The sequence below is a fragment of the Rutidosis leptorrhynchoides genome, chromosome 1 (assembly GCF_046630445.1).
Source record: "Rutidosis leptorrhynchoides isolate AG116_Rl617_1_P2 chromosome 1, CSIRO_AGI_Rlap_v1, whole genome shotgun sequence".
Taxonomy (NCBI): Eukaryota; Viridiplantae; Streptophyta; class Magnoliopsida; order Asterales; family Asteraceae; genus Rutidosis; species Rutidosis leptorrhynchoides.
This window is the reverse complement of record NC_092333.1, coordinates 3,364,731-3,378,411: the sequence shown is the minus strand read 5'-3', so window position 1 is coordinate 3,378,411 and position 13,681 is coordinate 3,364,731. Positions and strand designations below refer to the sequence as shown.

General features: G+C 35.0%; 2 protein-coding genes across 2 annotated transcripts; both read left to right on the top strand.

Moving 5' to 3' along the window:
• The first annotated feature begins 1,287 nt into the window (after window positions 1-1,287).
• LOC139855387 (dirigent protein 22-like) lies at window positions 1,288-1,921 on the top strand. Its single transcript, XM_071844605.1, has one exon. The coding sequence runs from the start codon at window positions 1,337-1,339 to the stop codon at window positions 1,901-1,903; it is 567 nt and encodes a 188-aa protein (XP_071700706.1). The 5' UTR covers window positions 1,288-1,336; the 3' UTR covers window positions 1,904-1,921.
• Window positions 1,922-2,910: 989 nt separating this feature from the next.
• On the top strand, window positions 2,911-5,039 carry LOC139855377 (pentatricopeptide repeat-containing protein At2g21090). The gene has a single exon (XM_071844597.1). The coding sequence runs from the start codon at window positions 3,031-3,033 to the stop codon at window positions 4,831-4,833; it is 1,803 nt and encodes a 600-aa protein (XP_071700698.1). The 5' UTR covers window positions 2,911-3,030; the 3' UTR covers window positions 4,834-5,039.
• Window positions 5,040-13,681: the final 8,642 nt, after the last annotated feature.

Here is a 13,681-nt window from a genome sequence, read left to right as displayed (position 1 = left end):
TTGCGTGTGATAAAACCCACTCACTACTACGGTAGATCAATAATATTATAAATGTAATAAGTGATAACATTATTCATTACTACGGTTGCAAAAAATGTAATATCAAAACCTTATACATAAATGAACCATACGTTAGACGTAAAAATAAAAAATATCCACCTAGTACTTAAATTCTCAGAATCGATCATGTATTAACAGGGGCCTTTTTTTACCGGCTCGCTCGGGACTCTAGAAAACTCAGGACTGGCCCTGTTAAAAACTACAAGAGCTTGGAATATATATAGTTGTTCTTCAAAACGAATAAAGTGTTCATAACTATAAGAGCACGAGGTGCCCGTGGTCCTCTTCAGTGTCAATTTTCAGTGTCCATTTTGGACACTGAGATTGACTGACTGGCTGTTGGGTGAGGGTGTCCACAGTGTCCATTTTCAGTGTCTATTTTTCTGTGTCCAATTTTTTTTTCTTTTATATTTTTTTTTATATCTAAAAAATTAGAGACATAAATTTAAACACAAGCAAACAATTATTTAATAAAAAAACAAACATTAAAATCCTAATTATATAATTGGGGTGTTTTGGGTTGTTGGAGTTTGAATTCATGGTTTTGTGTTTGATTTAAGAAAGGAATTGGATTTAAAAGAAAAATAGTTGAGAATGAAAGAAAGAAGTGGGTGAAGTGGTATGAAGTGTTTGAGTTTTTTGACCGTTGGGGCTTCAAATCAAAAAAGAAAAAAAACAAAAAAGGAAAACGGTCATATTTCACCGTCTGTGGCTCGAAGCTGAAAATCGTCGTCCAGATTTAACGGTGGCGACGGCGGGTCGGTGTGGAGCGAAGGCGGGCCGGCGTCGATTTGGGTTGGACGGCGAGGGAGAGGACGGGGGCACCCTGTGCTCTAATCATTACCAAGAAAACAACATGATCGGAAATAACACATATAAATCTTCCAGTAGTACTTTTATTACCAAATTAAAAATTAAATTAATGTAACCCTTTCTTCCTTTAAAAAGACATTAATCAAAATAAAATAAAATAATAATATTCAAAGATGGTGTTTTCTCCACTTAATCAACACTTTCAAATCTAAATGTGAATGCCAAAATGGGTACACTCCACCAGATAAAAAGATATATTGACTTGACTACTACTACTTCCACTTACTTTTATGCATATAATTACACACACACACACACACACACACACACATTTATGCATATTTAGGTCTCATTCTTCATATTTGAGGTTTCATATTACAAGTCCCAATCTTTTCGTTTGTTTAGAATTGTGTTTGCAAAATTAATAATTGGAGTGTTGCTCTTTTAGTTCTAATTATTTGAAATGTGTAAAGAAGGTGTGGTATTGATGTTATGTGCAATGGTGATGGTCATGCCATTTGTGCAAAGCATTTCTCAAGGGCCAAAAGGGGTTGAAAAGTGGTTCAAAGAGCTCCCATTTAAAAAGGAAAAGGTAACAAAGTTACATTTTTATTTTCATGACACGACTACTGGACCAAGCCAAACCGCTTATCAAGTTGCTGAATCAAATATTAGCTCCACAACAACTACCCAATTCGGGCGAACCTTCATGTTTGACAACCCATTGACCGTTGAGCCAGATATAAGGTCCCTGAAGATTGGTAAAGGCCAAGGGTTCTTTGGTGCTGCTTCTTTTGAGGAACCTAGATTTCTTATGAACTTGAACTTTGTGTTTACACAAGGGAAGTATAATGGTAGCACGCTACAGTTTCTAGGTTCGAACCCAATACTTGAACAGGTTCGTGAGATGTCTATTGTTGGTGGGACGGGCATTTTTAGACTAGCACGTGGAATTGCAACGCTTCAAACGCATTTCGTTAATGCCACATCATCCATTGTCGAATACAGCCTTGTAGTGGTGCATTATTAAGATTGATATATTGTTTTTTTTTTTTTTTTTTTTTCCTTCTTTTTTTTTTTCTTCATGATTTGGTTATTTTTTATGAGAGAACTTATCTACAATGTTTGTTATGAAGGGTGTGCTTCTAATCTGTATAGTCTTCAAGTAGGTTAGTGGGCCTTTAAGCCCATATCGGTTGTAATCTTTTTTTTTTTTAGTCAACCAACACAAATTATTCAAATTAATCCAACATCATAAACTTTTTGACAAATGACAGCATTTAAAAGTTAAACAAGGTAAAAAGTACACGCATAACACACTCTGATAGAAGAGAAAAGATAGACAAGCATAACAAACATGTCTATTCCTCCTCTTCTGCTTCCTCCAGCCACTTCACAAACGGCTCCAACGCCTTCACAAAGCTTTGCCTTCCCTTAGGGTTGACTCCTTTACGGAACCAATGATGGATAGTGTCTTCAGCAAGAACATCTTGGTCATAAAGTGATCTTACAATTTCAGGGAATAACTTCATCAGTTTCGTATCTTCATAACATTGGACTTGAACCTTGTACAGCAGTTCTAGCTCAAGCTTTCCACTTGTACAGAATGTGTTCAACAACTTGGCCCACGTTTTCACCTGACGGAGAGGGTTGTAATCTCTTTATTTTAATAAAAGTTTATTGATTGGTCTTTCAAAAAAAGAAAAAAAAAAAATGGTTTTCCATTAAAAAGAAAAATAAAGAAAGGTTTTCCATGTACTTATTGACTATGCATCCAACATTTATTATTCTATAAAAATAAAGCAAATAATATATATTGATGTGTCAAGATTAACGTTGAGGATTGGAAATAATGAACAACCATCAGACCTAAGAAATTGTTCTGCCTTCCGAATCATATATAAATAAACATTAATATTAATATTAAATTATTTAAGATTAATATAATACTCCGTAATAATTATGAGAAAAATTACAAATTTTATTTGACAAGTATTTTTATAACATTATTACAAAATAGTACAGTAATAATAAGTGTAAATTTATATTTTCCCAAATAAAAGTGACATGGTCGAATCGGGACAACTTTGACCCAAATGAAGTTAAACCAAAATCAACAACTCACTATTTCACTAACATGGTGTTCTTTGTTTTGCAATGCCCACTAACTTTAATAACCAAATTCAACGTCTTTGTGTGATCCGATCGATACTCAATTCATGCTCTGAAGGACACATTACACAAGCAGTTAAATCTCTCGAAAACCTAGCAGCCAAAGGCCTACGTTTGAACACTAAATCATTAGCCTTTTTATTACAAAAGTGTGCCAGTTACAAATTAATTAAAGAAGGCAAATGGGTTCATTTACATATGAATGTTACTGGTCGAAAACGACCCGGTACGTTTTTATCAAATCATTTGATTTATATGTATGTGGAATGTGGCAACTGTGTTGCTGCACGCAAGGTGTTTGATAAAATGTCCGTGAGAAACGTGTTTTCTTGGAACGGTATTATTTCTGGGTATGCTAAGTTGAGAATGATGATTCCGGCCCGGAAGTTGTTTGATCAAATGCAGGAAAAGGATGTTGTGACATGGAACACTATGATTATCGGATATGCACACGATGGGAATAATGAAGAAGCATTGAAGTTTTACAAAGTGTTGCGAATGTTGGATATTGGTTTGAACGAGTTTAGTTTCGCAGGTGTTTTGACTGTGTGTGTGAATATGAAAGATCTGAAACTAACAAAACAAGTTCACTGTCAGGCGTTTGGTGTTGGTTTTCTTTCCAGTGTTGTCCTTTGTAGTTCGGTTATTGATTGTTACGCGAAATGTGGTGAGATGAATGACGCTAGGAAGTTGTTTGATGAAATGCCGAAACAAGATGTACTTGCTTGGACTACTATGGTTTCTGGGTACGCAAAGTGGGGTGACATGGAATTGGCTAAGGAGTTGTTTAATAAAATGCCCGTAAAAAATCAAGTGTCGTGGAATGCTTTAATTTCTGGGTATACAAGACACGGTTTTGGTTATGAAGCTCTCGAGTTGTTTACGAAGATGATGGCTTGTAGAGTTAAACCGGACCAGTTCACTTTCAGTAGTGGGTTATGCGCTTGTGCTAGTATCGCTTCTATTAAAAGCGGTAAACAAATCCATGGATATTTAATTAGAACACGTTTTACACCAAACACTATAGTAGTTAGCTCTCTTATCGATATGTATTCTAAGTGTGGAAATCTTAAACTGGGGCAGCTAGTTTTTAAACTCACGGGTGATAAACATAACACGATACTATGGAACACAATGATATCTGCTTTGGCACAACATGGTCATGGAGAAGCGGCTGTAGATATGTTTTCCGACATGGTGAAATCAAAAGTAAAACTAGATAGGATTACGTTCGTCATAGTGCTAAATGCGTGTAGTCATTCAGGGCTTGTTGAAAAAGGGCTGCACTTTTTTGACAAAGTAATGCATGTGCATGATGTCATTCCTGATCAAGAACATTATGCGTGTTTAATCGATCTTTTGGGGCGAGCAGGACGTTTTGATGAGGTGGTAAATCAGTTAAGAAATATGCATATTAAACCTGATGCTCGCGTTTGGAAAGCGTTACTAGGAGTTTGTAAGATTCATGGAAATTTGGAATTAGGAAGAAAAGCTGGTGAAGAGTTGATTGAATTGGAACCTGGATCATCTGTTGGGTATGTGTTGCTTTCAGGAATGTATGCAGCATTAGGGAAATGGGATTGTGTGGCAAAAATGAGAAAACTTATGAACGAAAGAGATGTGAGGAAAGAACATGGTATTAGTTGGTTAGAAAATGAGAACAAGTTGCATGCTTTTACGGTATCAGATAAGACACACAGTTCGAAAGATGATATTGAGTCAGTTTTGGAGATGTTAGCCACTGAAATGGAAGAAGATGATGACTGCTTTCCTGATGCTCAATGGTAATGTTTGTTTTCGGCTTTCGCTTCTTATAGATATTGAGAATGAAATAAATCAAATCAAATTGATTTATTAAATAACTGATTTATTACTGAAAAGCATTCATGAGTTTAAGATCATAGATAGGTTGCCTGATGTGAGGAAAGAACATGCCATTAGTGTTTGTTATTTTTATTTTTTTTATTAATTAATTAAAGGGAACAGAAAAGGAATGGGATCTATTAATCAATGATAGTTTCTATCTTTTTTAGTAGCTATCTTGTTTGCAGTTGAGAAGATGTTTTTGGTTGTTCTTATTTAATTCCTTTGGTGAGAAAATTTAAGCGTTGCTTAGCAACTTAGTGTTTGGTCGATGTTTCTGACGTCTCATTAATATACATGCATGTTTGTTTGTGGTTCAATCCAACATTTCAAGGTTGTTAAGTGCTTACAACTTATCCGCCCTTTTTTGAGCTATTATGTAGCAGGTTTATGATTTAAATGGGGCTTTTCATTTATCTGTTTTACAATAAGTTCTGTTAGGTTCTTCAAGCATTTCCAGTCGATTTTTGTTGGAGTGTCTTCAGCCCCTACCAATGTTTTGATTTGTTATTTGGCTTTTTTGTTCATTTGTATCTATCTGTCTTATATGATGCACCGGTTGCATGTCCATTGTCGTCAATGTGTGATTTTGTATACGTTCTTCTTATTTAAACCGAGGTTGGGAAAAAACAATAATTAAACTTAAACTTATAATCTGTTGAGTCAAAATATGGTTTGGTTAACAAAAATTATACTAATTGTTGGCGTCTTGAATTTTCCAGACTTTATAAGAGTTAATAGTCTGGAACGACATACATCTATTTTACGAACTGAAGATTTCTACAGTGGATTTTCCGGGCTTTAGTCATCTACTGGACTTTAGCTAATTTTTTGTTTTTTGTTTTTGGGCCAAAATGCACAAATTATGTAAATCCAATTAAGGAGAAGCAATTCATCAAAATGATGAATTCTTCAACTTCACAGGCTACATAGGGACCATTTGATCAGCAGACACATTACCAAACATTACAACAAGACAGTGACAAACTTTCTAAGTCGATCGACATAAGAGACCCGGGTTACATTCCCATACATAGAATTATTGTAACATAATTTAAATGTAGTCGCCCATAGGAAGACTTTGAGTTTGATGCTCCGAACTATGCTCGACCAACAAGTGTAGTTTCCATTGAAGATGAAATCATTTCTTGCAAGCCATATAACCCAAAGTGTGGCCGGGCTTATCAAACGCCAAAACTAGTTGTCGTTAACCCCCATACCGTAGTACCAATCACAAGAGAGTTCGACTATCGAAGACGGAATTACCCATTCAATATTCCACCAAAGGAAAAGAGCTGACCAAATTTTAAAAGTCCACAGACAATGCAACAATAAATGTTCGATAGATTCGACTGCGTTATCGCACCAAACACATAACGACGAATGGTCTTGGTGCAAGATGTGCCGCTGGATCAAAACTTCTTTAATTGGGATACTATTTTTAATCGCGAGCCAATGAAAAATCATAATTTTGGACGGGACTTAATTGTTCCAAATTAATTTGTGCAAAGGGTCATAATTAAGAGGGAAACACTTTTTGGGGGAATGGGGAAGTAAAATTTATTTCTTCGTTTTTTTTCGAATTTTTTTTTTCAACATTAAGAGCACACAAAAATATGAACATTTAAAAAAGACACTTTGTGATGAATGTTATTATTTTGGCGAGAAAACGCTCGAAGAAAAAACTGATAACATGCATCACGCGTAATGTTATTCCTTAATGTTATTCTTCAAGCGCTTTTTTCCATTGTATATGAAGTTTTTTTCAAGATTTAGCTCGATTTAGAGTTTAGGGTTTAGGACTAAACCCAAAACCCTTAGCCCTAAACCCTAAACTCTAAACCGTTCGTGTGAAAAATTCAATCTAAACCCTAATTTCTAAACCCAAAACCCTAATTTCTAAACCTTAATAGCTAAACCCTAAATTTTAAGCCCTAATTTCTAACCCTAATTTTTAAACCCTCAAAAGCAAAACATTCATTGCAATGAATATTATCATTTATTTCGTCGAGTGTTTTCCCGCCAAAATAATAATATTCATTACGAAGTGTCAAGTTTTTAACTTCATATTTTCATGTAATCTTAATGTCTGAAAAAAAAAAGTTTCAAAAAAAATTCAAAAAAAAAACCAGAAAAAATTACTCCCCCTTCTCCTCAAAAAAGTGTTTCCATCTTGATTAAATCTAACGAGTATTGGTACGGCCCGCGCGTTGCTGCGGGTATCTTTCGAGTGCTATTTCTTGTTGCATATGCAATTGCAACAATCCTAAAAGGAACAAAGAATTCGAATAATACTATATATATGTTATTCAAATCAATAACTTTAGTACTACTTATTTGTATAGCATACATCTTAAACATGTTTGGAGTCATAGCTTACATACTACTGACCAATTCTTATCATGTTACAGTTGCTATGGATTAACATTACCTCAAAGAAAACAAAAGATACAATTATATTCATAGCTGTTTTTCTCCATCTCATCGAGCGTTCTTTTCAAAATTACCACCATGTAACCTAATCAATCCAATTAGTCAGTTATGATCAGAAAATATCAAACAAAAAAGCAATGCATATGTATACATAATGTATATATGAATAACTTACAGTGAACGTGGCTATTGCAATTAGATTCTATGAATGTGTTAATAATAGCAAATTTGCAGATTAGTCCATTTAATTTACATCTTACAATGTGACATCTACTTGATATTCTCAATCTATCTTGACTAAGGGCATATAATTTTAAGTTACTCGGCAGTAGCAAAAGAAGATGTATCCACAAATTTATTAGGTAACCTAATGTTACAACACAAACTAAAGCAGATCAATGTCACCTACTTTTTTGCTGAAAATAATGTCCTTAGCATTGTAAAAAAAATAAAATAATAATTCATTATTCCAGCTTATGATGTCGAACACTCTACAATACAGTTAGAGATGAATGCATCTAATCGCTAAGCATAACTTAATTACCCGAAATGAGCTCAATAGATATGTACCTTCTTAGAAACAAACGGCACGCCATATTTCAAGAAAACAATTGTAACAACAATAGGAATAGCGGAAAATGTGAGAGTCCCGATCCACCATTTCAAGGGTTGATTCCTCCTATCTGTTTAAGGTTGCAAGGTATCCGCTTCAATCATTGCTCATTCATTAGATACAACCAATCTCACATGTTCACCATCAGCTTGTGATGAGCAAACATTTCATTAGGGACCCGAATTACACAAATTAGCATCAAATTCATTGAAAACAGAAATTTAAAAGGACATTCAGCTGATTCAGAGCTTCTATGTCTTCTGAACTGTCACCTTGGAAAAGTCAGCATTATGAACCAATGATAAACAGGTCAATCGACACCATTGCAATAAAGAAAAAACCAGTATCGGGAATTGAATGACGAATTATAAGTTTGATCATCATATCATACATCTATGTAAATCAGAGGTGGCAATTTAGACACGATAGGTTTTTTTTTTTTTTCATGTAATCAAAAGTAGGTCCCAAAAATCAGAAAATCATGTTCTGTTCATTTTATTAGTGTTTTTTACTTGATTAAAAATAGGGTGATGATATATACACAGCCAATTTTTACAAATACACACCCAAACATGCTTTACAGTGTTGTACAGTACAACACTGTAAAATATGTTTGGTTGTGTATTTGTAAAAATTGGTTGTGTAGATATTACTACCCTTAAAAATATCATCTATTTACATCTCCGTCCATCCATTCTATTGATACTATATTTTCTATCTATATAAAGATAAATAAATACAAATCCACATAAGACAATGTAGACGCGTGCAATAGTGCATGATTCTGAATAAAATAATAAACAAAGAAAGTACCTTCATTTTGTTGGAGGTTTTATTAAATTCTTTCGTGTAGGGTAAAATAATCGATAGCCGGATAAATCACTGAATCGTGGTATCACTTTCCGAAAGTAATTATTCGACCCTTATAGCCTGGGTTACACGAATATCACTTTGGGATAAGACAGAGATTAAATTCTTGTTTTGGCAGAAACAAGAATTCCTTTTGCAGAAGAATATTTTGGTGTTCGTAACTTGTGTGTCTTTCTCATGCATATTGGTTAATATATTTATATACACCCTTAATCATGAAAGAGTCTTTTATTAAAATCAATTGGCCGATTGATTAATAAAAGTATCTTCTATAATATTCAAAAGTGGTTACATGAAGAATATTTCTATAAACAAATATTATCACTTCCATCATTAAAGTAAAAGTTGTTACTTTTACAATAAACATATATTATATTTTACAACTATCAAAGCATGAGTGATCACTTTATAATAAACAAGTATTATTCCTTCAACCACTAAAGTAAAAGTGGGTGCAAGAATAATTCTTCCGTAATCACTCAAAATTGTGTTAAGTGTTTTCTTACTGCTGTCTCTTAAGAACCAGCACTGCAAAAGGACCAGCAGCGCAAAAATCAGCAAACAGGACCAGCAGCGCAAAAGTCAGCATACAGGACCAGCAGCGCAGAGGAACCAGCAAACAGGACCAGCTGTGCAGAACAACCAGCACAGGGACCAGCTGCGCAGAACAACCAGCACAGGGACCAGCTGCGCAGAACAACCAGCATAGGGACCAGCTGCGCAGAACAACCAGCACAAGGACCAGCAATGCAGAACAACCAGCACAAAACACTTAGCCAAATTTCAGCTTATTAAGAAAACTTAGTACTGAAAACACTTAGTCAAATTTTAGGTAGACCAAGTCATGATAGTAAATAATGGAAAACCACTTTTGAGTTCGGGTAATCTATCACTTAATGGGTGTACACTCCGTACCTCCAAACCCATTTACAAGTGTAGATTAAAACCCAAAATTACACTAAATTTACAACAATCCTCCCCAATTTAGTGCAATTCGTTTCATGAGAATTAAACAAATTAAAACAAAACTCATGCATAAATGAAAATATCTTGAAGATTGAATTTTCACCTTAGTACATTACACATTCCAAATATTCGAGAATCGGGGTGTTCTAAGAATTGAACCCTTCAACCCATTTGAATAACTGAAAATAACATACACATAAGTTTTCAAATACTCTAAAGCTATCCTGACACTTTACAAGCCATGTGTCCATATCCATTCATGAATGTATCTAAAGCAAAAGTCCAAGCTTTGTTGAAGCGGCAAAACTTCACATTCACATAGGTAGTTCATTTCAGTCATGCACCTGCTATTGCACTTTTTCAAATAAACCATTAAGAAGCTAAACTTCATCCTCACCTTCAACAGGTCCGAGTACATACCTTACCTTGGGATGATACAAAATTTTGTACTCCAAATTTCTAAGTATAAGCCTTCCACATTGAATTCAACTTCTAATTTTCATCAGAAGGGAATTGGGTATCTTATAATTAGAAATTTATGTAGACTTTAAACCCATCCCCACAGCAGACTTGTTCACCAAGTCTCTTGCCAATCCCTTCGTCAAGTGATCAGCTAAATTCTGTTGTGACCTCACGAACACTATAGAAATCACCCCATTCATGATGAGTTCACGAATCATGCTATGTCTGACACCTAAGTGTCTAGACTTTCCATTGTACATCTGGCTATAAGCCTTTGCCAATGTCGCAGCACTATCACAATGGATAGACATGGGTGCTATAGGTTTAGGCCATAATGGTATCTCATGGATCAAGTTTCTAAGCCATTCTGCTTCTTTACCAGCAGCAGCTAAAGCAACAAACTCAGATTCCATCGTTGAGTTGGTAATACATGTCTGCTTCTTAGAAGCCCATGAAATAGCACCTCCCCCAAGCAAGAACACCCAACCACTCGTTGAAGAATGATCTTCAATATTGGTTATCCAACTCGCATCAGAATATCCTTCTATTACCGAAGGAAACCCATTATAAGATAAACTATAGTCCATAGTTTTCTTCAAGTACTTTAGTACCCGCCTAATTGCTTGCAAGTGATGAGTACTAGGATTACTAGTATATCTACTCAGTTTTCCCACAGCAAAAGCAATATCCGGCCTTGTGCAAGTCATGGCGTACATCAAACAGCCAATCACCTGAGAATACTCAAGTTGTGATACAGCTTCACCTTGATTAGGCATAAGCTTCTCACTTGGATCAACAGGGGTACTCACAGGATTACATTCAAAGCAATTGAACTTTTTCAACACCTTCTCAATATAATGAGATTGACAAATCAAAATTCCTTTGCTTTCACATTTGATCCTAATGCCAAGTATAACGTCAGCCTCCCCCATATCTTTCATGGAGAATTTTGATGACAAAAATTCTTTTGTTAAATCAACCTGACTTTGGTCAGTCCCAAAGATTAACATGTCATCAACATATAGACAAATTATAACTCCTTTACCAGAATCATCAAATTTACTATATACACATTTATCTGCTTGGTTTAATTTAAAACCACTAGATAAAATCACTTCATCAAACTTTTGATGCCATTGCTTAGGTGCTTGTTTCAAACCATATAAGGATTTCACAAGTTTGCACACCTTGCCTTCATTTCCTGGCATGACAAAGCCCTGAGGTTGGTTCATATAAACCTCCTCATCCAATTCACCATTCAAGAATGCTGTCTTCACATCCATCTGGTGAATAACTAGATTGTGAATCGTAGCCAAAGCAATCAGCAGTCTAATGGTAGTGATACGTGCCACGGGAGCATAAGTATCAAAATAGTCAATTCCAGACTTTTGTCTAAAGCCTTGAATGACTAACCTTGCCTTGAATTTTTCAATAGTTCCATCCACCTTCATCTTCTTTTTGAAGATCCATTTGCAACCCAAAGGTTTGCAACCAGGAGGTAGATCAGCTAACACCCAAGTGTTATTGCCCATGATAGAATCCATCTCATCATTAATTGCCTCTTTCCAGAATGCAACATCCTGAGACCTCATGGCTTCATCATATGTTTTAGGATCATCATCAACATTGAAACAATACGAATATTGGGTAGACACATCACCCCTAGAACCTTCAACTAAGTATAGTTGAAAATCTGGTCCAAATGATTTAGGTTTCCTTTTTCTTTTGCTTTTCTGAAGCTCAAGTGACTGATCAACAGCTTTTTCAGAGAATTCATCATTACAATCCTTATTGATTCCATTGTTACTTGGAATCATATCCTTTGGTCTAGGTATAGATGAAAATCGATTTTCATCAAAGATTGCATCCCTTGAATCAATCACAGAATTGATTGAGACAAACTCATTAGGCTCTATTACATAGAACCTATATGCCTTGGAATGTTCAACATATCCAACAAATATGCAATCTATACCTCTTTCACCTAAACTTTTCTTCTTGGGATCAGGTAGTCTTACAACCGCCCTACAGCCCCATACCCGAAGATAATTCAAGTTAGGTTTCCTTTTATTCCAAAGTTCATAAGGTGTAATCTTGTTTCTTTTGTTAGGAACTCTATTAAGCAAATAACAAGCTGTTAACATAGCTTCCCCCCAAAATCCTTCATTTAAACCCGAATAGGATAACATGGAATTAACCATTTCCTTAAGGACCCTATTCTTCCTTTCAGATATACCATTTTGTTGTGGAGTATAAGGAGCTGTGGTCTCATGGATAATACCAACGGATTGGAAATACGATTGGTCAATGTATTCACCTCCCCTATCTGTTCTAAGTCTTTTAATCAAAGCCTTTTGTTGTAATTCTACTTCAGTTTTAAATATTTTAAATTTATCTAATGCTTCATCCTTAGTATGTAACAAATAAACATAGCAAAATCTAGAAGCATCATCAATAAAAGTCACAAAATATTTCTTGTTCCCTAAAGTAGGAGTAGCATGCAAATCACATAAATCACTATGTATTAATTCCAAAATTTCAGTATCACGATGTACATTTTGAAATGGTTTCTTAGTGATCTTTGTTAACATACACGTTTTACACTTTTCATTGTTCATGTCAAAAGCCGGTATCAATCCATCTTTAGACATATCTTGCATTCTTTTAAAGTGTATATGTCCTAGTCTAGCATGCCAAAGTGTAGAATTATTTATGCTAGAAGTAGATATAAAAGCAAAATTAACATTCAAGTGATTAATGTTAAGTCTAAACATTCTATTGCATAAATAACCAAAACCAACAAACATACCATGTTTTGACAAAACAAACTTATCAGATTCAATCACTTGTTTATAACCACAACAATTTAACACACTACTGGAAACCAAATTTTTTCTTATTTGTGGTACATGCAAAACATCAAACAAACAAATAGTTTTTCCAGAACTAAAACACAAATCCACACTTCCACGTCCATGAACAGAGGCTGTTGACTCATTTCCCATATGAAGAATTGATCCATCAGTCACGGACTCGTAAGTATTGAACCAAAATCTATCCTTGCATACATGGGTGGTGGCTCCCGAGTCAACCCACCACGCGACATCATCATCCTGCACAAAATAAGCCTCAGATATATATGAAACATAATAATTCTCATTTGAATTATTAAATATATTCTGACCTTTCGAGTTGTGGTTGTTTAAACCATTTCCCGAACCGCTTGTGCTAGATCCTTTGGCATTATTATTACCAAAAATAACCTTGCAATCCTTTTTCATGTGTCCAGTTTTACCACACTTCCAACAAGTCAATTTAGACTTCTTATTCGGATTAGCCTTGTTATAACCTTGATGTTTACGTTTGCCCTTTTTGTCATTATTACTAGTGAACTTTTTATGTTCCACCATATTGACAACAGACGTACCA